The sequence below is a fragment of the Thecamonas trahens genome (genome assembly GCF_000142905.1).
Source record: "Thecamonas trahens ATCC 50062 unplaced genomic scaffold supercont1.39, whole genome shotgun sequence".
Lineage (NCBI taxonomy): Eukaryota > Apusomonadida > Apusomonadidae > Thecamonas > Thecamonas trahens.
Window position 1 is genome coordinate 271,318 of NW_013657641.1, and position 22,300 is coordinate 293,617.

General features: G+C 64.9%; 11 protein-coding genes across 11 annotated transcripts in view; 6 read left to right on the forward strand and 5 right to left on the reverse strand.

The window, feature by feature from the left end:
• Nucleotides 1–221, reverse strand: part of AMSG_08260 (uncharacterized protein) — a gene marked incomplete at both ends in the record, with an annotated part of 1,086 nt that extends 865 nt beyond the window's left edge. Inside the window, one exon of the mRNA XM_013900136.1 lies at nt 17–221. Within this exon, the coding sequence (XP_013755590.1) occupies nt 17–221 (205 nt within the window). The remainder of the gene's footprint in view (nt 1–16) is intronic.
• A 119-nt stretch (nt 222–340) lies between these two features.
• On the reverse strand, nt 341–3,661 carry AMSG_08261 (P-type ATPase; the record flags this gene model as incomplete). The annotated part of the gene is made up of 2 exons (XM_013900137.1): nt 341–3,522; nt 3,577–3,661. 2 exons carry the CDS (start codon nt 3,659–3,661, stop codon nt 341–343), a joined length of 3,267 nt encoding a protein of 1,088 aa, XP_013755591.1.
• Nucleotides 3,662–4,582: 921 nt separating this feature from the next.
• On the forward strand, nt 4,583–5,419 carry AMSG_08262 (uncharacterized protein; the record flags this gene model as incomplete). The annotated part of the gene is made up of 1 exon (XM_013900138.1): nt 4,583–5,419. One exon carries the CDS (start codon nt 4,583–4,585, stop codon nt 5,417–5,419), a length of 837 nt encoding a protein of 278 aa, XP_013755592.1.
• A 54-nt stretch (nt 5,420–5,473) lies between these two features.
• On the reverse strand, nt 5,474–6,253 carry AMSG_08263 (uncharacterized protein; the record flags this gene model as incomplete). The annotated part of the gene is made up of 2 exons (XM_013900139.1): nt 6,167–6,253; nt 5,474–5,841 (listed from the first exon to the last, which is right to left on the reverse strand). Exons 1-2 carry the CDS (start codon nt 6,237–6,239, stop codon nt 5,474–5,476), a joined length of 441 nt encoding a protein of 146 aa, XP_013755593.1. The 5' UTR covers nt 6,240–6,253.
• A 297-nt stretch (nt 6,254–6,550) lies between these two features.
• Nucleotides 6,551–8,082, forward strand: AMSG_08264 (uncharacterized protein; the record flags this gene model as incomplete). Its single annotated transcript, XM_013900140.1, has 2 exons — nt 6,551–7,704; nt 7,788–8,082. The coding sequence occupies 2 exons, from the start codon at nt 6,551–6,553 to the stop codon at nt 8,053–8,055; spliced, it is 1,422 nt and encodes a 473-aa protein (XP_013755594.1). The 3' UTR covers nt 8,056–8,082.
• Nucleotides 8,083–8,272: 190 nt separating this feature from the next.
• AMSG_08265 (uncharacterized protein) lies at nt 8,273–9,088 on the forward strand (the record flags this gene model as incomplete). The annotated part of the gene is made up of 2 exons (XM_013900141.1): nt 8,273–9,049; nt 9,079–9,088. Exons 1-2 carry the CDS (start codon nt 8,316–8,318, stop codon nt 9,086–9,088), a joined length of 744 nt encoding a protein of 247 aa, XP_013755595.1. The 5' UTR covers nt 8,273–8,315.
• Nucleotides 9,089–9,117: 29 nt separating this feature from the next.
• On the reverse strand, nt 9,118–10,215 carry AMSG_08266 (uncharacterized protein; the record flags this gene model as incomplete). The annotated part of the gene is made up of 1 exon (XM_013900142.1): nt 9,118–10,215. One exon carries the CDS (start codon nt 10,213–10,215, stop codon nt 9,118–9,120), a length of 1,098 nt encoding a protein of 365 aa, XP_013755596.1.
• A 1,199-nt stretch (nt 10,216–11,414) lies between these two features.
• AMSG_08267 (uncharacterized protein) lies at nt 11,415–12,685 on the forward strand (the record flags this gene model as incomplete). Its single annotated transcript, XM_013900143.1, has 2 exons — nt 11,415–11,662; nt 11,699–12,685. 2 exons carry the CDS (start codon nt 11,415–11,417, stop codon nt 12,636–12,638), a joined length of 1,188 nt encoding a protein of 395 aa, XP_013755597.1. The 3' UTR covers nt 12,639–12,685.
• Nucleotides 12,686–12,768: 83 nt separating this feature from the next.
• On the forward strand, nt 12,769–17,077 carry AMSG_08268 (condensin complex component SMC1; the record flags this gene model as incomplete). Its single annotated transcript, XM_013900144.1, has 3 exons — nt 12,769–13,081; nt 13,394–16,895; nt 16,928–17,077. The coding sequence occupies exons 2-3, from the start codon at nt 14,067–14,069 to the stop codon at nt 17,075–17,077; spliced, it is 2,979 nt and encodes a 992-aa protein (XP_013755598.1). The 5' UTR covers nt 12,769–13,081; nt 13,394–14,066.
• A 410-nt stretch (nt 17,078–17,487) lies between these two features.
• Nucleotides 17,488–19,462, forward strand: AMSG_08269 (uncharacterized protein; the record flags this gene model as incomplete). Its single annotated transcript, XM_013900145.1, has 2 exons — nt 17,488–17,605; nt 17,643–19,462. 2 exons carry the CDS (start codon nt 17,488–17,490, stop codon nt 19,460–19,462), a joined length of 1,938 nt encoding a protein of 645 aa, XP_013755599.1.
• A 25-nt stretch (nt 19,463–19,487) lies between these two features.
• On the reverse strand, nt 19,488–21,881 carry AMSG_08270 (microtubule-based motor protein). Its single transcript, XM_013900146.1, has 2 exons — nt 21,865–21,881; nt 19,488–21,414 (listed from the first exon to the last, which is right to left on the reverse strand). Exon 2 carries the CDS (start codon nt 21,033–21,035, stop codon nt 19,527–19,529), a length of 1,509 nt encoding a protein of 502 aa, XP_013755600.1. The 5' UTR covers nt 21,036–21,414; nt 21,865–21,881; the 3' UTR covers nt 19,488–19,526.
• Between the last annotated feature and the right edge of the window lie 419 nt (nt 21,882–22,300).

Consider the following 22,300-nt stretch of genomic DNA (forward strand, 5'->3'; position numbering starts at 1 on the left):
CCCTCCCCCAACATACCGTCTCATGCTGCAATGGCGAGCTGGTGGCGGTCGGCCCACCAGAGGCGGACGGCACCGAGTTGGGGTTGGTCACCCGCCGACGGAGACCACCCACGGCAGGCTCCTGCTCAAGCAGCGGATTCGACCATACCACCCGGGACTTGGACGAGTGCCAGCGGGACTTGCCCGGGGGCACGTTGCTCATCATTGATCCCTCTGCCATCGACATCGTCAACCGCCACAGATGGGTGGGTGCAAGGCAGAGACAAGTGGCGAGGCTTGTGGGGCTTGCTGCTCGCTGGCTCACTACGATCTCAGGGCAGGGTAGAGACAGTTTTTGTTACTACTCGTCGGGGCCAAGGCCCTTGAGCCGGTCCATGTTGACGTTCTCGCGAGTCCGCTCCGGATCCATGACCGGGATGAGCCGGAGGAGGAAGCCGATGGGGAGCGAGATGATGCCAATGGCGAGGGCCAGGAGCCACTCGGTCCCGGTCTGGCCGGTCGTGGACGCAAAGTCACCGCCAACCTCAACGATGAAGACCTGCGCGAGGACGAGGCCAATCCAGATAACGACAAACAGGCGGTTGTCGACAATACCGGCCATCGGGTTGAGTCCGGGCTTGCCGTACGAGTGAGCGTTAATCTCGTTGAAGAGCTGGCACCAGACAAAGGCGTTGAAGACAAGCGTGTGGTGCTCGGTCGAGTCGCGAGCGAGGTCAAACACGTTGTGTCCGTCAAAGAGGAGCCAGAGTGTGGCCGCGAGCTGGAATGTGGCCTGGCCAAGGATGTTGATCCACATGGTCGGCGCGATGAGCGAGTCCGACATGCGCGTCGGCATGCGCTCAAGGAGCTCGTCGGTCGGCGGGTCGGTGGCAAGCGCCAGCGCGCCGAGCGTGTCCATGATGAGGTTGACCCAGAGGAGCTGGACGGCCTTGAGCGGCGACTCGCCGTCCTCGTTGGCCACCGCACCCACAAACGCCACTGTGACTGCCACAATGTTGACCGTCAGCTGGAACTGGAGGAACTTGCGAATCGAGTCATAGACCGAGCGGCCCCAGCGGAGGGCCACCACAATCGACGAGAACGCGTCGTCCATGAGGATGATGTCTGCAGCCTCCTTGGCAACGTCAGTTCCGGTGATACCCATGCCAAAGCCGATGTCAGCCTTGGAGAGTGCTGGCGCATCGTTGGTCCCGTCGCCGGTCACCGCCACCACCTCGCCAAAGTCGGTCTGCAGACGGTCGACGAGCCGCTGCTTGTCGAGCGGCGCCGCTCGTGCCACCACCGTGAGGTTCGGCAGAATGTGCTTGAGCTCGGCGTTAGTCGTCTGCGCAAAGTCCGGGCCCTCGAGCGCCACATCGTGCTCGGCGTCGTAGATGTGGCACTTGGTGCCGATGGCCTTGGCCGTCGCCAGGTTGTCGCCAGTCACCATGATGACCCGCACGCCTGCGCGCTGGACGGCACGCACCGCTCCGGGCACGTCGCTCCGGATCACGTCGTGGATGCCAAACAGGCCATCGAGCACAAGCTCCGACATATCCTCCTCCGAAAACTCGTTCTCCGGCATCGTGGCATAGTCGCGATGCGCGAGGCAGAGCGTCCGCAGCGCGTCGTCAGCCATGCTTCCGATCTTGGCCTCGAGCTCGGCAATCTCGCCCGACCGCATCGGCCGCGCCTGCCCGTTGCTGTCCATCACTTGCGTACACGCCGCGAGCACCCGCTCGGCCGCGCCCTTGACATAGAACCGGTATCCAGCGCCTTCGCGCTCGACCACCACCGCCGACCGCTTGCGCGACGATGAGAACGGGAAGGTCTCGACAATGCTGAGCGAGCCGTGCCCAAGCTTTGCGTCCTTGCGCATCACGTCGTAGCTCGCTAGCGACTTGACCTTGCCCGGGCATGCGTTGACAGCATTCCGCGCAAACTCCAGCAGCGCCATCTCAGTCGTCGAGCCCGACCACTCGATGTTCCCAGACTCACGCTCGACCTCGGCGGCCGTCGAGTTGATGGCAATGTTCTCTACCAGTGCGTGGAGGAGCGAGTCGTGCGGCGACGAGTCGCGCCAGCGCTCCGCCAGCTCGCCGAGCGCCGCCGTCTCCATCTGGTCAACGCCGTCGAGCGAGGCTGCAGCGACAATTCCGTCGACAACCGTCATCTGGTTCGCCGTGAGCGTCCCGGTCTTGTCCGACGCAATGACGGTGGCACGGCCCATGGTCTCGCATGCCGCGAGCGTGCGAACAAGGTTCTTCTCACGCAGCATGCGCAGCATGGCGTACGCCAGCGCGATAGTCACCGCCAGCGGGAGGCCCTCGGGTACCGCCACCACCGCAATGGTGATGCCCGTGGTGACAAACGAGGTGAGCCGGTCCAGCGTCCGCGCCGTCCGCAGCCGCTCGTTGTCTGACACTGCAGTGACAAAGTACTTGATGGCGAGAATGACAAAGAGCAGGCCGGCAATGGCAATGCCGAGCTTACCGATCGCCCGCGCCAGCGTGTCCAGCTGCCTCTGCAGCGGCGTGTCCTCGGGCGGGACACGGAGCGCCATGACTGCCCGCCCGTTGTGCGAGTTGATGCCGACGCCGGTCACCAGCATCAGGGCGTTGCCCTCCTGAATCTTGGAGCCCGAGATGAAAAACGGCTTGTCGCCCGACTTGCGGCAGAGGTCTGGCTCGCCGGTCTGGCCCGACTCGTCTGTCGCGCACGACGAGCCCGAGACATACAGCCCGTCAACAGGCACAATGTCCCCCGTCGAGAGCACAAGCAAGTCGCCCACAACCACGTCATGGACCGAGATCGAGACCGGGCCCTCCGACTCGGCGCGGATGACGTTGACATCGCGCGCGTCCTTGATTTTGTTCAGCTTCTGGAACTGCTTCTCGCGCTTGAAGTCGTTAATGGCCGTGACCAGAACCACAATGATGACCGCAATGAGAATAGCGGTTCCCTCGACCCACGGCGGCGGCGCAGAGTCTGAGTCGTCGGCATCGTCCGTAAACGCCATGCCCAGAATGAGCGAGATGAACGCCGCCGCAATGAGCAGGAGCAGGATAAAGTCGTTGAGCGTGTCCCAGCAGAGCTCAACAAAGCCCTTGGTGTCGGGATCAGGGAGCCGGTTGACGCCAAACCGCTCCTTCCGGGTCGGCACCTCGGACGACTTGACGCCGCGGGTGGTACTCGATCCCACTCCTTTCGCCACGCCCTCCACTCCGCCAAGCTCCTCCAGCTTGTTCTCGTTGGCGGGATACAGCTCGTAAAGCGAGTCGGCAGTGTATGACGCATCCTCGGCCCGGCCACGGCCTGCACCAACAGACGACACCGAGCTCCGCCGCTCCAGCCTCGCAGTCGCTGCACGGCGTTCGATTTCCCGCTTTCGCTCGCGGATAATACTCGCATGTCGCTTCAGCTGCCCTCCACCTCCAGCAGCCGGTGTCCGTGAAGACTTCTTCCCGCCGCTGTCGCCCTTGCTCGCAGCACCTGCCTTGGACTTGTTTTTGGTCTTTTTGTTCTCCGCAACGGCAACGTCAGCTCCCGCACGGCCACGACCACCGCCACGGCCACGACCATCACCACGACCACCACCATCAGCTACAGACTTTTTCGGCGGCATGGCCTCATACTCTTCCGAGTAGTAAGAGTACGAGTAAAAATCATCCTCAGACTCCATAGTCACTGCACAGTGGGGAACGCGGGGGTGAGGTGGGAAGTGAGAAGGGGTGAGGGGGGGGAGAGAGCCAGCGAGAGCGGTGTTCATACACCTGTTCGTAACGAATGCGGAATGTCAAATGATCACAGCATGATTCATGGTTAAAAGTGGGGACTGACGACGTGCTGACGCGGTTGAGTACACAGCTCCGCCACATGTGCTGGCTGACGTTTGAAGAGAAGAGCCATCATGATGCCACAAGTGATGGTGGGTTCGCTTCGAGTCTGGGTACGGCAGCGAGGTGGGAGCAGTGATCGATGTGTGTGTGTGGGGGGGGGGATAATGCACATGGTGGCCGATGTGCGGCACGGGGTGGGTTGGATTGGGACACACTAGCTGCAGTGGCGAGCGAGCGAGTATGAGCAGACCAAGACCTCGATGTCGAACCACAGCAGACCAGGTTGGTTCCGAATACCTCGCCGTGCCCTCTTCTCAGAACCGAGTGCTTCTTCCCGATCTGACGAGCGTGATTGATGAAGCCAAGAAAAGGGGTTGCCGAGCTGCCCGACGAGGCCAACCATCGCATTGTCTTCACCACAGCGCCATGGTTCGCGCCTGATGTGGGAGAGCTGGATAGGGCGGGGGTGGGTGGACGTACAATTGCGTGGGTTGGGAGAGTGGAGAGACTTTGTGTCTGCCACAGAGTTAGGTGCGTGCAGTGAGCAGTTGGCAGCGAGCAGATGGCAGCTAGCAGCGAGTGGCGGGTGACGGGCGGTCGGTTGGTGGCGGGGCGACGGCCAGGCGGGGAGGACCCATCACTGCACTCCTGTAGGATCAGCTAGGGCAGTGAGGGAGAGAGAGAAGGAAGGTGAAAATCGAGGGTACTGGGGGAGGATGTCGCACACGCTGATGGCCGAGTTGGGGATGGATGAGACGGAACTGATGCGGAGAGAGTTGGCGGCCAAGACAGCATACTGCGCCGGACTGGAGCACAAGTTGGCGGCCGCGCTGGTGGTGTGTGAGGAGAAGGCAGGTAAGGACAAGGTCAAGTCACTGCTGGCAGCCGAGCTGAAGGACTCTGTGGCGCGCATGGCCGCCTTTGAAGAGGCTCTCGAGGGCATGAGGGCAGAGTACGAGGCGCTGTATGTGGCCAAGGGCGCCGAGGCCGCCCGGAGGATGCTGGCCGAGGCGCGCGTGGCCGAGCTGGAGGCCCAGCTGGCGGCACTCCGGCTGACGTTGTCGCCTGATCCGCTGCGAACCATGCGTGCCACTGGTCCGGAGACGCTCTCCGACTCGGACGGAGTGACGCCGACCTCGCCGTCGTTCCCGCGCCCGTCGGAAGCGCCTGTGGCTAGTCCTGACCCGCCGCCGCGCGCGAATGCGCAGCCAGAGCCGGACTCTGTCCTGCTCTCAGACTCGATTACCATCTCGGACGTCACCCTGTCATCGTCGGACGATGCCGAGCTGGTGGCAATCGCCCAGCAGAGAGCCGAGTCCCTGACGCCGTCAATCTCGCTCTCAGTCTCGCTCTCGTCAGAGTCGGATGCTGAGCCTGGGCCGGTGCAAGTGCCAGAGCCGCGCCCGAGCAAGTCACAGCGTCGTCAGCGGCGCAAGCGTCCGCTGCCTGTAGCCCCGGTTGCGGCATCTGCTCCGGCTGTGGAGAGCCAGGAGCGCCCGGCGCCATCGCGCAGACGACGCAAGAAGAAGCGAGCATCCGAGGCCGAGGTGCCCGCTAAGCAGCGAGACCGCCGGCGGAAGAAGAAGCGAACGCGATCGTAGATGAACATGCCGCAAGAGCAGATGTAGTCTTTATGGCGGTGAGCGGCGATCCTGCTAGAGCAGGCCCGAGGTTCCAGGCTTGTGGCCAGCGTAGCCCGGGACTGCGTGGAGGATGTCCGGGAGGTGTGGATCGCGGGCGGCGGGCTCCTTGCCCTGCGGGCGATGACCTGTATAGCCTGGCATTGGAAGGCCCCTGTTGGCGAATGTGTAGCGGGCCTTCTCGCGAGCCCTAAAGTTGTTCTTGGTCGCCGCCCGGTTCTCCCGCAGCTTGCCCGACCCGGCGCCTTCCAGATGCTGCCGGGTGAGCAAGACCTCGTCTGCCACAGTCCGCAGCACCTCGACCGTTCTCGTCGACATGTCGATGCCGACCGTGCTCAGATCGACATCAACCCCTGCATCCCCCACCGGATCGACCTTCCAAGCTACCCCCGCCGTCGCCACAGCCGCCAGTCGAGTCCGTTACCCATCGCCGAGCCAGCCACCCACCACCGCCAACCACCGCCCGTCGCCGCACCCACCGAGCGCAAACCAGCCACAACCACAGTCGCCACACGTGTGAGTATGCGCACCACATCCGCATGTGAACTTCTCTACCGTATGCTACAGCAGCGCATGTGGCCCGCAGCCTGCCGCAGCTGACTCGAGTCAGCCAACGGACTCTCACCGAGCACCCACACACCCCAGCCACCCAGCTAACCATCACATGCGGAATATCAGCCTCAGCACCGACGCCCACTACCTCCGTACCTAGTGTGCTCATGGGTGTAAAGCTCTGGGCAATACGGCGTGATGGCAAGAGATCCTCCGAGCCCGTGGACATGGTCGTCGTTTGTTGGGTCGAGTGTGCCTCGCTGAGCCCTCGCCGTACTCGCCAAGGAGCCGGCTACCACATATCGCCCACTGCATCGACTTTATCCGATGATGTCTTGCACTCGGTCGGCATCATGGCTGTGGCTAATTGCGACCATCGTGGCCCAGCCTGTACGCTACATGGCGCGGTATCGCTACATCAGCCGTTGTCAATCGAGGTCACTAGGGAAGGAAGATTGGGGGGCGGGGGAGGGGGATCGACAGCAGCTGCGGCATACCTTTCTCGCATCCATGCAACGCCGGGGAGGTGGTCGAGGCTGGATGCCTGGCCCTGTGACGGTGGTAGTGGTGGCCGGCGTGCTCGTGCTCGCCACGCTGCTGACTCAGCTTGGCTTCGGTGAACGGCGGTCGGGGCTGGCAGGGCAACGGGCTGCTCTGCGGCCCGATGCACGCCCAACTACCTTTCCGCCGCCCTCGCCTGGGTCGCACCCATTGCCTGGTGGCGGACGTCGTGACATCGAAGTCTTTCGCTCGTTTGCGCTCCTGCCGGGCACCGCGCCGCTCCCGATCAGCCACGTCGCGCAAGCGCAGTACGACGCGGCGGCGGCGGTGGTGGTGGACGGCACGGCGGAGCCTGTGGTGGTGGCGAGTCCGTGGCCACCGTTTTCTTCTGATTGGGCCGAGACGGCGATGCCACTGGACGGATACCGCGGCGATTGCCTGCAAATGCGCCGGACGGTGCGCAATCCGCTGTGCCTGCGATCGGCGGCCGGCTGTGCGGCGAGTGACCGGCTGCTGGCCAGGGCCGGCGAGATCGAGATCTACTGGCACGAGCGGGCTGCAGCCGCAATCGGGAATGGGGTCGAGGTCTCGCCGTTGGTCCTAGCTCGGTGCAACGCACTCGAGCTGGCCTCGAGCTTTGTCGCCGAGGATGTGGAAGAGGCGTGCCTCGATGCAGAGCCTCTGCCAAGAGAGACGTCGCCGGCCAAGGCGGTGTGCGAGGCGGAACGGCGGCGGCTACGTGAGATCATGATGCCCGACGTGCTGTCGCACTGGCCTCGGATTTCGCCGCACGATGTGTGGCGCGTGCTCGGCAAGGAGCGGATGCTGGTGCTGGGCGGCGACTCGATCGCCAGCCAGCTCGACTCGCACCTCCGCTGTGCCATGATGGAGGAGGGTGCTGGGTCGATTAAGATCTCGCGGCCTGGGCAGGACGGCGGCGAGCAACTCGATCTCTTTGCCACCGTTGGGCCCAACGGCGCTGTCGTGGCCAAGACCATCCACTACCGGTACTCCCCGGCGCTGGTCGACGCGCTGCTCGAGATAGCAGACGTCATTGTCCTCAACGTTGGTCTCCACATCCGGATCAATGGGCCAGAGGACGAGATGATGTATGCGAACGAACTACGGGCGCTGTTCGGCCATGTCCGCGAGTGGGCCAAGGAGGCCGGACACGTGTTTGTGGCGCAGCAGACGTCAGCGCAGCACTTTCCACCACCACCGGAACAGGTATGTTTGAAGACGCACGGCTTGTTGCTGGCGCGCCTTGCAGCTGCAGTCCCATTGTCAACGGGACGCGCAAGCAGATCCGCAACGAGATCCTCAACGCGGTCGCGCGCGAGCTCGACCCCGACTCGGCATGGCTCCACATCCTTCCGCTCTACGAGCTGACCAAAGAGTCGCACCATGCGCATCTCGGCATGATCGAGCATCGCGATCCGGCGGTTGGCACCAGCTGCGACTGCACCCACTGGTGCTACGCGCCTGCTCTGACCGAGGCCTGGCTCGGCGCACTGTACCCGATTCTCTCTGCCGAGTTTAGCTGAGATGGCCAGAAGTCTTACACACTCGCACTTTCTTCCGAGCAGTTGGTAAATGACTGTTTGGTGCCAATCCATCAGCTGAGGGTTATCACAATGGTGGCCCTGGTCGTGAGCTGCGATGTCCTTCCAATAGAAGCCATGGAGCCTGTCGGGCTTCGGTCGACAGGCGGCGTTGGCAGGCTGAACCGGACAGCGGCAGCAGCAGTCACATCTGACTCTTGCCGTGAGCGAGAGGTAGCACGACAAACAGGAGAGAGCCGGAAATGACTGCTGCATCTGCAGCTGGCTACGCCGAGCGTGTGCTGGCTGTCCTCGGCGTGGCGTACTCGCGGGTGCTCCTGGCTCGGTTCAATGGCTCGCGAGGACACGGAAGCGATGATGCGGAGTCGGACGTGGATGTGTACATTGTGTACGCACCTTCGACAGAGGAAGTGCTTGTGGCTGGGCTGGAGGCATCAGTGGCGCCGCCGGATACGCTGACGACGTCGATCGAGGCTGGCGCCGGGCCAGGCATCGAGAAGACCACCGATGTGGCTCTGTACGAGGTTGGCAAGTTCCTCGCGCTCCTTCGAGCTGGCTCGCCGTTGGCGGTAGAGACGGTCTTTGCGCCGAGCGAGGACGTATATGTGGATCCACTTCTGGCGCCGGTGCTGGAGATGCGGGATGAGGTACTGACGCGAAAGGCGTTCCGCTCGCTGCTCGGGCACACCTCGTCCGAGTTCAAGCAGATTGAGCTGGCCGAGGCGCGCGGCGTAGGGTGGAGCAAGCTGCTGTACCATGCGCAGCGGCTGATGCTCGAGGTCGAGGCAGTGTACAGCGGGGGGCGACCGCAGGTCAAGTTTAGCGGAGAGACGCTGGCGGCGCTGATGGCGACCAAGCAAGGTAAGCTCGGCGGCGCCGGCGAGGCGGCGCTCCTGGAGAAGCTGCGGTCGCGCCATCAGCAGCTGCAGCGCGACGACCCTACGCCGGCGCATCTGCCTCAGGCGCTGCCTGTCAAGTACGCGCCATTCAACGAGCTGCTGCTAGCAATTCGTGAGGCGCTGTGGGTTGTGCCGCCGCCGGCAGCTACGAGAGCGAGCGAATGACGTTGAGTGGCGAGGTCCGGGTCGACATGTCGCCCATGATGGAGCGTAGGGCGGCGACCCAGCGGTCGCGGTCAGCTTTGTCGGCGGCCTCGAGAAGGTACTGCTTGTGGACAGCAATGAGGATAAGCTGGGTCGGCTTCTTCCCCTCGCGGACGCCGAGCATGGACGTAGTGAGGACCGAGCCGACTTGCGGCTTGCCGACGGCCGGGCGGTAGACAAGGACTTTTGAGGTGAGGGTAAAGTACCGCTTCTTCCAGCGCTTGAACGGACCGCCACGCTTGCGTAGCATGCCTTCGCACATGACGATCTTGTTGACGTCGCTGCCGGGCTTAGACCCGCTGCTCAGCGCGGCGGATTGGAAAGCCTTGAGGCGGGCGGTGTCGCCAGCGCAGAATGACGAGCGGCGGCGGTCGCGGGTGGTCGGAGGGGCAGCCGGCGCGTGCGAGCCGTGGTACTCGTGCTGCGACGGAGGCGGGAGGCAGGTCGCCCGCCCGCCCGGGGCCAACGTCGACGCCCGCTGTGAAAACGAGAGCCGCTGCGACGAGCGCGACGAGCCAGCGCCGCCGCTGGAGACGAGGCCGATGGTGCTGCCGGCACCGCCAGGGCCAGGCCCAGCCTGGGTGGAAGCCCCCTCGTTGGACGAGTCGCTCTCGGCACCGGCGACGGCAGGTGCGGTCGGGAGGCGGGTGCCTGGCGGGAGCGAGAGGACCGACATGACGGGTGAGGATGCGGCCGACGACGGCTCTTGTGCGGCGTGAAACTGCGAGGAGTCCGGCCGGAGCGAGTCCGTGTCGTCAGAGTCGGTCTCGGACTCGGACCGCCTGCCCATCCAGTTACGATCGTGAAGGAGAGCCGCAATGGCGGCGTCGCGGTCCGAAACTTCGAGCGACGACGACCGGCGCATGCGTGTGGTGACATAGACCGGCGAGCTGGGAAGGTACAGATTGGCCGCCATGAGGCCACCACCAGAAACATAGCCATTGACACCAAGGAGTGAGCCAGAGGTATCGTCTGGAGTCCCAACCAGTGGCGTAGCTGGCCACTCTACGGCCGAGAGCACGTCTGTTTCCGACGACATGGAAGCGCCCTGCATGACGGAGAGTCGAACTGCAGAGCTGACGCCTTCCACAGGCTCCAGAGCTTGTCTTGCCACAGTCACCAGGCCTCTATCTGCCACAAAGCCCAAAGCAACCGACTACGCTTAGCCCTTTGCCCCTATGAGGAGGGTGAGCAGAGGTGCAGCAGGTAGTACCGCTCGTGGAAGGTACGCGGGAAGGTGGGGGGGGGGGGGGCGGAGCGAGAGAGATGTTGGTGAGCGGTTAAAGCCTTTTTCCTTGTCCTTTTTGGGCCAAATGCTGTTTCGCTGCCCACGTGCACGCGTGCAGGGATTTGCGGCTTAGCTTGGAGCTTGCGTGGAGGGGGAGGTGGGGAGAGGTGGGGGGGATGGGGAGGATAGGAGGCGGGGGGAATGGAGGGGGAGGGGGGCTGGGAGGGGAGGGGAGGACAAGGGTGATGCCGTGATGCGGGGGGAGAGAGCCAGAGATGTGTGCCGAGATGGTGAGGTGGAGGAGAGGCGGAGGAGCTGGAGAGCTCTCGCTAATGGCACGTGCTGTCGCTGGCTGCAGTACAGTGGCGGGGGGAGGGGAGGGGGGGGAGAGATGGTACGTCTCTTCCTGCTCTACCTTGCATCAGCCTTGCATCCGCGGATGCGAGTCGTCGTTGTGCGAGCAGGTCATGGGAGGGAGAGGCGCGAAAAGGCACAATGGATCGCGACCGTGAGGGGTTGGCCAAGATGTGGCATGCTGGGATCTTGTCACTGGCGGTGTAGAGGGAGCTAGACGGAGAAGGGAGGGGGGGAGAGATGGGAGGGACGGGGAGGGAGGGCGGGCGAGTGCGACTCGATCGACAGCGACAGCTCGGCAACAGCGACAGCCAATGCCACAAGGTGACGGGCAGTGAGGGGGAGCGTGGTTGTGGCAACACACGTCGTGGTTGCCTCTCCTCCCCAACCATGTCGTCGTATGCAGACTGCCACTTCTTTGTGACGAGCAAGTGCACAAAGGTATGAGTGAGTGTGTGCTGGTGTGTGCGGGGGGGGGGGGGGAGGGGGAGGGCTGAGGCAGGGCGAGGTGGGCCAAGGAACAGGGACAAGGTCGCAAACTGACGGAAGGAGTTGGAGGGCGGTAACAGCAACCATGCCGGTTCAGGCACTGTGCTGCGGCGAGAAAGACTACGACAGTGTGCAGAGACTGGAAGGAAGACCAGTCGTGTACCAACATGCGGTGCCGGTTCCGGCATCCGTCGCGACCGATGGCGCCGTCGTCATCGAGGTACAGCTCGAGCTACCAGGCTTCGTCGGAGCGACCTGCTGGTATGGAGATGGGCGGAGGTGAAGGGGATCCTGGGGAGACGCCGTGTGTGTACGAGATGCAGGACTCGGGATGCATGCGCGGTGTGCTCTGCCCGTTTGTGCACGGGGCGGCGGCCCGGGCACTGAGGGCGCAGCAGAAGCGGACGCAGCCTGGGTACGCGCCACGGACCGGGGGTGGCGGGAGCGGCAGGAGCAGCGTGGCGGTGTGCATGTATGAGAACTCGCCGGGCGGGTGCCGCAACGGCGATGCGTGCACGTTCAGGCATGTGGGTCGGAAGCCGGCGGCTGCGCCGGCGCCGATGGAGGAGGCACGGCCGCGGATGAATGGGACCGACGCGCGCGAGCTGCTCAAGCGCAAACGGCCGTCGCTTGCGGCGCGACTCGGCCCGTTGCCGACGGCTCCGACGTCGTCAGGCGATGACGGGAGCGCAGCTGACGATGACGCGCCGCCGGCCAAGAAAACCAAGCCGCTGTCGGGCTCGAGCTCGGTCATGTCGCGGCTGGGGCCCCGGCTTGGCACTGCGCCCGCACCGGCCGGCGGAGCCAATGCTTCGACCGCCGCCGCGCCCAAGACAAAGGCCGCTGAGGCCGCCAAGGCCGGGTCAGCGGCCGGTAACGATGCCGACGCCGCAAAGGCTGCGGCTAAGGCCAGGTCGCAGGCCGCAGCTGCTGTCAAGGCCAAGGCTGATGCGATTGCCCGCGCCAAGGCTGTTGCAGCAGCCAAGGCCAAGGCTGCCGCCCGTGCCGAGGCCAAGGAGGAAGCCAAGACTACTGCCGCTGCTGCCGCCAAGGCGGAGGCGGAGGCGGCCGCCAAGGCCAAAGCGGAGGCGGAGGCGGCCGCCAAGGCCAAAGCGGAGGCGGAGGCAGCCGCCAAGGCCAAAGCGGAGGCGGAGGCAGCCGCCAAGGCCAAAGCGGAGGCGGAGGCAGCCGCCAAGGCCAAAGCGGAGGCGGAGGCGGCCGCCAAGGCCAAAGCGGAGGCGGAGGCAGCCGCCAAGGCGAAGGCCAAGGCAGACGTGGCCGCCAAGGCCAAGGCAGACGCGGCCGCCAAGGCCGGGGCTGATGCTGAGCCTGTGGACGATGTGCTCGCCATGCTCGATCAGGCGCTCAACGACTCGGACGACGACCTGTGACCGCCGGCCGAGGTCCAAAGCCAATTGAACGATTGCTACTATTCCCATCCAACCCGACCGACCAACCTTGTCGACTGCGGCCGATCCCGATCGTGATCTCGAGGCGGTGGCAAGGTCACACTGCACTCTCTGAGCCGGTAGACTTATGTCGTCGACGTCGTCGCCGGCACCGCTGTCGCCGACTACAGAGGGCGAGAGCTCGTCGCGGAAGCGGCGTGCGTCGGGAGCAGAGCTGGAGGACTACGCGGCGTCGCTGTCGCCAGAGGAGGCGGTGGCCGCGGCCGCCCTCCCTGGTTTTTCGCCGTCGTCGCTCAAGAAGGCGCGGCCTGCGCGCGGCGTGCAAGGCTCCATCCACCACATGGAGCTGACCAACTTCAAGTCGTACAAGGGCACGCAGATTGTGGGGCCTTTCAAGAACTTCCAGGCCGTCGTCGGCCCAAACGGTGCAGGTACGTGTCCGTCGGCTGCCGGCCGACCACCAGAAGAAGGCCGTGCGGCCAAAAAAGGTCGCAGAACGGGGCCCGTTGCCGGTGCCCTTGCAGCTTTTGAGGGGGCAGAGCTCCTGCTCGCGGCACGTTTGATGCCACCTCTATGACCCGCATGGTGGTGGGGGGATGTGGGGTGAGCGGGGTGAGCGGAGGGATGCTTCGGGAGGGTTCAGGTGGGTAGGGGGTGGGGGTGGGAGGCGGCGGGTGCCGGTTGATGGCTGGTAGATTCATGACGACTCACATTTGGGCGACTGGCCTTGCGGCGAGGTGCAGGCAAGTCGAACCTTATGGATGCGATTTCGTTTGTGCTTGGGGTGCGTACGCAGCAGCTGCGGTCAGCGCAGCTCCGGGATCTCATTCACCGGCCTGAAGGCGCATCTGAGCCGACGCATGGGGCGAGCGTGGCACTGGTGTTTGAGCCTGTGGGCGGCGAGACGCTCCGGTTCGAGCGGGTCATTTCTGCACGCGGCTCGTCGTCGTACAAGCTCAACGGCAAGACTGTGCCGTGGGCCAAGTACAACAAGACGCTTGAGGGACTGGGCATTCTTGTGGAGGCGCGCAACTTTCTTGTGTTCCAGGGCGACGTGGAGGCGATTGCGTCCAAGACGCCGATGGAGCTCTCGCTGCTGATGGAGCACGTCTCGGGCTCGATCGAGTTCAAGGATGAGTACGAGGCGCTGAAGCGGAGCAAAGAGAAGGCGGAGGAGAACACCATCTACAACTTTACCGCAAGAAGACGCTCAAGGCCGAGAAGAAGCAGTACAAGCAGCAGAAGGACGAGGCCGAGGCGTGGCTGGCGCTGACGCAGGAGCGCAAGGCGATCAGCCAGGAGCAGGCGCTCTTTCAGCTCTTCCACATTGCCAACGAGCTTGAGCTGCTCTCGGTGACACTCGCGGCGCAAAAGGAGGAACAGGCATCGGTTGGCTCGCGGAAGGAGCACATGGCGAGCACGGTGGCTCAGCAGAAGAAGGAGCTGGCCAAGGCGCACCGGGTGGTGCTCTCGCTACAGAAGAAGATGCTTGGCATCCAGAGCTCCAAGTCCAAGGCCAAGCCGGGCCTCATCAAGGCCAAGACGCAGATCGAGCACGTGACGCGCAAGCTGGCTGAGAAGCGCGACGCGCTGACACGCAAGGAAGGCGAGGCCGAAAAGCAGGCGACTGAGCTCGCGTCGCTCAATGCCATGCTTGCCGAGGTCGACGCTCTGGCGAGCGCGTTTGAGGCCTCGCTGCCCGAGGCGCTGCGGGTGGCCGGGGCGGGGCTCGGCGGAGAGGCCGCCGAGGTCGAGGCCACCGACGAGCTCTCGTCGTCGCTCCTCAACGCGTCGTCGCGGCTCGACGAGGTGCTGACGCGGGAGCAGCTGACCGAGTACCACGACCTCAAGGCGGCTGCGGCTGCCGAGACCGGAACGCTGACGCAGGAGCTCGCGTCTGCGCGGCGCAAGGTTGACGACGAACGATCGCGGCTTGTGGTGAACCAGAACAAGGCCGACGAGATCCGTGCCCGGATCTCACTCCTCCGCGAGCAGATGGGCACGCTCGAAGCTCGGCTGAGCCAGGGCGAGGCGTACGTGGCCAAGACGAGCGCAGAGCGCGAGCGCAAGGCGAGCGCGCACGCGACAATGGCGTCGCGGGTGGCCAACACGGCGGTGCGGATGGAGGAGGTGACTGCGCTGCTGCAGGAGACGCAAGCTGAGCTGCAGGAGGTGACTGCGGCGCAGCGCAAGTCGAGCCACGAGGCCAAGCTCGCCGAGGCGCTGGCGGCGATGAAGCGGCTGTTCCCGGGTGTGCACGGCAAGGTGGTGCACCTCTGCGCGACGCAGCCCAAGTACCAGCTTGCGCTGACGGTGGCCATGGGCCGGTACGTCGACGCCGTGGTTGTGGACACGCAGGCGACGGCCATCGAGTGCATCGAGTACATGCGCGAGAACCGGATCGGGACGGCGACCTTCCTTCCACTCAACTCGCTCAAGGTCAAGGCCATCGACGAGCGGTTCCGGTCGCTGGGTGGGACGGCGACGCTCGCGGTCGACGTCATCGAGTACGACGAGACCTTTGCGCCGGCCTTTGAGTTTATTCTGGGCAACACGGTGCTGTGCCAAGGCCTGTCCGAGGCGCGGACGCTGGCGTTTGCGACGCGCGGTGTGCTGACGGGCGTGCGCAAAAAGGTGGTGACGTGGGATGGGACCAAGATCACCAAGTCGGGCCTCATCACCGGCGGCTCTGCCGGCGACGAGGCGTCGACGGCGGCACTGTGGACCGAGAAGCGGGTCGAGCACTGCATGAAGAAGCGGACCGAGTACGAGAAGGAGCTGGCGGCGCTGGCGCAGGAGCGGCGGCTCAAGACGCAGGCCGAGCGACTGCTCGAGGGTCTCAACGCTATCGACGCGCGGCTGAGCTCGGCAAAGGCGGATGTGGCCAAGACCAGCGACTCGCTTGCCGACGCGCAAACCGAGGCAACGGCGCTCGAGGCCAAGCTCGAAGGTCTCACCCCAGCCATCGAAGCGCTGGCTGCCGCCGTGGCCAGCGGCGAGGCCCGGGTCGCCGAGCTCGAGGCGCAGATCGCGGCCGTGGAGGACGAGATGTTTGGCGCGTTCTCGCGGGCGGTGGGCGTGGCCTCGATCCGCGAGCTGGAGCAGTCTGCAGTGGCCGAGGCCCAGCGGGCGGCCAAAAAGCGGCTGCAGTTTTCCAAGCAGCGCGCCAAGCTGCTCAACCAGATCTCGTACACGTCTGCGGCAGACCACGGGCCCGAGGTGGCGGCGCTGAAGGCGTCCATCGAGGCCGACGAGGCGCGCCTGGTCGAGCTGCAGGATGCGGCAAGTGCTGCCTCGGCCAAGATGGACGCGCTCCTCGCCGACGAGGCTGAGCTCACCAGCAAGCTGGCCGCTGCGCGCGAGGCCGAGGAGGGCATCGCGCGCCAGGTCAAAAACCTCAAGGCCGACGAGGTGCGGCTGGGCAAGGAAGCCGTGGCGCTCGCGACGGCCATCGCGTCGTCCGAGGGCGCGGCCGAGGCGCTCGTCGCTAAGCGACAGGCCATTTTCCAGCGGTGCACAGTGGACGAGATCCCAGTCCCGCTCCGCGCCGGCGGCTTCCTCACCGATGCGGCGGTGCTTGCCGGTGGCGATGCGGTCGAGGTGGACTTTTCAGGCCTCGCCCGCGCGCTCAAGGCTGTCGACCGCGCCACTGACCGCATGCCGGCAGACAAGTACGCCAAGTACGACGCCGCGTTTGAAGAGCGCCTCCGCCAAATCTCCAAGGACATCGAGACCATGGCGCCGAACCTCAAGGCCATCGAGCGGCTCGACGAGCTCGCGGCCAAGTTCAAGGAGACGTCGGCCGAGTTTGACCACGCCCGCTCAGAATCCAAGGTTGCCAACGAGCGCTTTGCACGCATCCAGAAGCTGCGGACCGACCGCTACCGCGACGCGTACGACCACATCGCGCGGGTCATCGACGAGATCTACAAGGAGCTCACAAAGTCGGAACTCAACTACGCGGGTGGCACCGCGTTCCTCTCGCTCGAGTCGCCCGAAGAGCCGTACCTCCGCGGCGTCAAGTTCAACGCCATGCCGCCCAACAAGCGGTTCCGCAACATGGAGGACCTGTCCGGCGGTGAGAAGACCGTCGCCGCCCTCGCCCTCCTCTTTGCCATCCACTCGTACCGGCCGTCGCCGTTCTTTGTCATGGACGAGGTCGATGCCGCCCTCGACTCCAAGAACGTCAAGCGCGTCGCCGAGTACATCCGCACCCGCTCCTCAGACTTTCAGTGTATCGTCATCTCGCTCAAGGACACGTTTTTGACAAGGCTGACGCCCTCGTCGGCGTCTACCGCGAGCGCGCTGACGAGCCCGACGGCGCTGCCTCGTCGTCGCCGTCACCCGAGCCCGAGGCCGAGCCGCCTGCCCTCCCCACCTTTTCGCGCACTCTCACCCTTGATCTCCGCGACTATGCATAGCTTTCTCTGCACCCAGTTGTTTTAAATGATGTTGATCAATCGCTGGACATGCACACGCACACACACCTCGCTCTACAGGTTCTCCCTCTCTCCCTCTCCACGAACGGCCACGCACAGTGCGACTCGGCCGACTCCCTGCCAACTCGGGGCGAATGGCAAACTCACTGCCCGCGCCCGCGCCACGCCACTCACCGCGCCACGCCACGCCACTCACCACGCCACTCCCCCCACCGCCCACCCCCCCCCCCCCCCACCCCACCACCACCAACCACCACCACCAACCACCACCACCAACCACACACCCTTGTAATCACCATGGTGCACCGAGTGTGGATAGAGCGGTATGTGCTCCTCGCAGTTGCAGCTGTGGCTGTGGCAGTCATTGCCGGCGGCGCCCTGACCACCACCCAATGCGCCCGCCATTTGCTGTGGTCGGCCACGGCGCCGACCTCCTCGCACTCGAAGCCAACCGGGGCGAGCCGTTCCAGTCCAGGGTCTGGGTATGGCTCTGCGGGCACTGCCGGTGCAGTTGGAAGCCATGGCGCACCCCTCCCGCCATCGGCAGAACACGGATCGTGGTGGTCGTGGTCACCGTCGCCCTCTCACTCATCTCCGGCGTCGTCGTCATCATCGTCGTCCTCGTCGTCGTCCGCCCACTCGTACTCGACACTCAACAAGTACACCGGGTACGCTGAGTGCTACCTGGTCTCGCTATATCAGGCCTCGCTACGGGCACTGTGGATCTCGCTGGTGGCGCCTGTTCGGGCCATGGCGTGGTGTCCCTCGCCGCAGGCCGAGGCCGGGGCGCTTGATGCCAGCGGAGATCCTTTGCCTCTGTCGCCGTTTTGCGAGTCGTCGCTGCTGGTGATGCGGGTGACCAGCAGCGTACTCGAGGTTGTGCTCCTCTCACCAGCGTCGTACGTCCACAAGCTGTACTTGGCGCTTAACGGGGCGGCATTTGCGGCGTACAAGGCGGTGCTGCTGGCGACGCTGCCGGGCGAGGTGGCGGCGGCGATGATGCCGGCGGCGGTCGGTGCCGCCGGCCAGGCGCAGGCCGGTGGAAATCCGTGGGATGCATCGCCGGGCAGGAGCAGCGGGGGCTTTGACGACGCTTCCGCCCCGGGCGCAGCACAGCCTGGTGCGCTGTATGTGCTCGGCTCGCTGAGCTCGCTTGTGATGGGCGGGCTGTACGGCGGCGCCATGCTTGCGGGAGTGTGGGACGTAGTGCAGTACGCCAACGTGGCGTGGCTGGCGGTGGCGTGCCTCGGCGGCACGGTGCGGACGGTGGCATCGGGCGTGCTTGCGATGTCCAAGGCTGTGAGCGAGCGGACTCCGCTGGCGGCGGTGGTGGCGCTCGCATGGCTCCCGATGGTGGTGGCTGCCGGCAACGCTGCGCTCTTCCTCGTCCTCCTCACCTTGCCTGCACTGTCGCTCGGGCTGATGGCGCAAGTGCCTGCTGTTGTTGTCGGCATCCTTGTCGGGCCGAGTCTCTGGGCTGGCCAGCTGAGCACCTCGCTCATGTGGGCTGTCTCGACGCTCGGGATGTGGCTGGTGGCACGACTCGTCAAGGAGGCGCACCTTGGGACAGCGCGGCTGTTCTTTATGGTCTACTTTGACTCGACGCTGGTGGCGGACGAGTCTGTCCTTGTCCACGCGCTTGCCCTTGTGGCCTTCCGGGTCCTTCTCACGCCCATCGACCGGGCCGGGCTCCGGGGCGTGGCCGCCATCCTCGAGTGGCAGTCGCTCCTCGACCTCCTCGACGACTACACATACTACTCGACACCGCGCGAGTCGCGCAAGCCAGTGGCGAACGGCATCGGGACCGCGACCGTGACTATGCCGCCGTCGTCGGCCCGCAAACAGCGCGCGGCGCTGGTGGCATCCAACAAGTGGAGTAGCGGGAACAAGGCCAGGCGTGCACCGCAGCGCCATCTCCCGCCGCCGCCGCCGCCGCCGATCCTTTCGCCGATTGCGCCACGGGCGCCTACCCCCCGGGGGTTCTCGACCTCGGTCGAGGCCGCCGACCCGCTCGACGACGAGCGGGTCACCTCGTTTGTGGCATACGCCGACTCGGACGACGACGAGACGACCCTCGACCGCCGCCTCGACGCCGAGCTTGTCAAGCGGCTCGGTCTGCCGCCGCCGGCCCGACCGCTATCGTCGCGGCCAGGCACGGATCGCCGGCGTCCCTCGCGCTCGGTCTCGGTCCTCGGCTCGGTCGCGCGCTCGGTCGCGCGCTCGGTTTCGGTCGCGCTCGCGCGGGTCGACGATGTCGTCCGCGCCGTCGACGAGTCGCGCCCGAACCTGCGGTCGCCGCCGCCGGTCTCGGCGCGGCCGGCTGTCCTGCGGCGGTCGTTGCGGCTCTCTGCCAAGAAGGGCGCGTGAGAAGTTGTTAAATGCAAGACAGCCTCTGGCATCGGAGAGAGTGTTATGATCGTGGGGAGGGAGGCTACGAGGCCGAGCCGGCCGCAGCGAGCTTGGCCTGAAGCTTGGCCACCATGTCCTTATACTCGGAGAGCTCCGGTGACTCGGTGTGGACCGAGGCGAGCTGGAGCTTGACGGAGCGGACGCGAGCAGCAAAGGTGAGCGAGCAGATTGTCTCGGGCGCGTTGTACGAGCCCGGGGCAACCTGGACAAACATGAGGGTCTTTGAGTCGCCACCGAGCGAGTCGGCGAGGAGAAAAGTGAGCTTGGAGTTGCGGTAGGGGATGTGGGCCTTGTTCTTGGCGGTGAGCGACTGGATGACGTCGCCGAGGGCCGAGAGTGAGCGGTTGATGTTCTGGGCCTCCTTGAGGCGCTCGGCGGTGACGCCCGACTTTGCGACGCGCTCTGAGCCGGCCAGGTCGACGAGCGAGAGCTTGCCGACGGTGGCGATGCGCGAGATCTTGTTCTGGCAGCGGGCGACGATGCGAAGGATGGCGTGCGAGCGTGACGAGTGCTCGTTCATGTCTGTGGCAAAGGTGGAGCGGTTGGCGGCGCCGCGCTGGATGACAGCAAGCACGTCGTCGAGCGAGGAGCATGTCTCCTCGACGAGGCCGGGCACGTCGATGCCCTGGGCGCCCATGCGGATGTCGAGGCGTGCCTGGATCGAGTGGACGCCCTCGGCCGGCGGCTCGGCGAGCAGGTCGTAGATGTTCTCGTTGTAGATTTCCATGTTAGAGACGGTGATCGAGATGTCGTAGTCCTCGGAGCGCTCGTCGGCGATGCGGAAGAGCTCCTGCAGGGTCCGCTTGTTGATGCCAGGGTTCTCTGGCGGACCCTCCATGGTGTACGTCTTGCCGGAGCCGGTCTGTCCGTAGGCAAAGATGCACACGTTGTAGCCGTCGAGGACCGAGGTGACCAGCGGCTTGGTGTCCTGGAACACCTCGTCCTGCTTAGTGCCCGGCCCGTAGACGCGGTCAAACTTGAAGATCTTGCGGATCTCCTCGCCGCGCGAGGTGTCGACCACAGCAATCTCCTCGTTGTTCATCGCGGTCGCCGCCATGATCTGCCCGGCGCCCAGCTCGGCCTCGGACAGCGGACGGGTCCGACAGTACACGCGGATGTTGCCGCGCATCTCCTGCAGCTTGTTGTACAGCTTCTTGTTCTTTTGCATGGCGACGCGGTACTTGGCCACCGCAGCCTCGGTCCGCTCAGACTCTTCCTCCACCTTGTCGCGGACCATGTCGGCAAACTGCTGGATGTCCGGCCCGATTGTCTTGCGCTGCCGGTACGCCTCGTCCTTGAGCGCTGCAAAGTCGGACCGCAGGCTCACAAACTTGCGGTGCAGCGCACGGACGCCGTTGGCAAAGTCGGCTGTCCCGACGCCGCAAGCGTCCGCTTGAGCTTCTTCAGCATCGCCTCCTTCTGCTCGGCATCGGTGGCAGAGAGCGCCTCCAGCTCGTCGATGCGCTGCTGCAGCGCCTTGCGCTCCTCCTCGCGCTTGCTCTCCTCGGCATGCATCTGCTTCTCCATCCATTCCTTGAGCTTCAGCTCCTTGGCGGCAAACTCAGACTGCATCTTCTCCAGCTCGGCCGCCGGCACCGAGCCGCCAGCACCGTCGGCTCCATCGGCCTCGTCACCCTCGTCGCCCTCGTCGCCGGCCTCGCTCTTGCCGGTCACCGCCGCCAGCTTCTGCTTGTACTTGGCCTCCCGCTTCTGAAGCTTTGCAACTTGGGCCTGCAGCGCCTGCACCTCAGCCCCATCCCCGCCCGCTCCACTGGCCGAGCCCACCGGCGGGCCGTTGAGCAGCTCCTCGCGAGCGTCGAGCAGCTCCTTGTGGGTCTTCCGCACAGCCGCCAGCTCCTTCTCCAGCCGCTCGAACGAGTCCCTCACCGTCTGTTCCAGCACCTTGTTCTCTATCTCCCCCAGTCCCCACCGCCACCGTCACACCCACCAGTCCGTCCGTTCCCCCCCCCCACCCCGGATTTCCCATGCCCATGTCCAACCCAGCCAACCAGTGAGTCGCACCGTCCGCCTGCTGTGAGCGGACTATTTTTTTGCTCTCCAACCAACGATCATGACCACGTCTGAACGATGACATGCTCTCAGCCAACGATCATTGCCATTGTTGAGGACATATGCTTGTGATGGAGAACGCCATCATTCCATGGGCAGCCATCTCAAGCTCATGCCATCGTAATCGTTGCCATTCGCCGGCCGATGCTCTCATCATCGTCCACCGCTCGCCGGCCGAACCTCCCGCCCACCACTGAGGCACCGGCCACACACACACACCTCCTCCGCACGTATGCGTGCTGTCGAGGGCGGGAAAGGGGGTGAGTGGGGTGGGACAAAGGCTGACGTACCTTTGAGTACAATCTTCAGCTTCTTACGGAGCTTCAGATTCTCCTGCTCCTTGGCTGAAGACATGGTGGTCTCCGCTGAGGGAGAGGGTCAGGTGGTGTCTTTGGACGCCCGCCCGCCCGACTCGCCCGCCACACTCGCCGGCTCGACCGACATGCCCCGCTGACCATCCATCCGACTGGACACATTGATCGATCCAAGCCGGGTTCTGGACATCGATGATTTGGGTTTAGATGGGCGGTGCGGGAGAGGGTAGGAGGGGGGGGGGGCAACGGGGTGATGAAGGGCGGAGAAGTGGTCGTGTGGTCGGACTTGGGGTGCGGTTGAGTGGGGTGACTGTGGGGACGGGTGGACTGCGTATAAAAGCATGAAAAGGTGAGCATGTGTACCACAGAGGTAGCTGTTGTGTGTTGCGCGCGGCAGTGTGCGTGCAATCGA

Bases quoted from the DNA above. Each gene is read 5' to 3' on its own strand.
- AMSG_08270 (XM_013900146.1), bottom strand. From the start codon at position 21,035: ATGGATGGAGAAGCAGATGCATGCCGAGGAGAGCAAGCGCGAGGAGGA.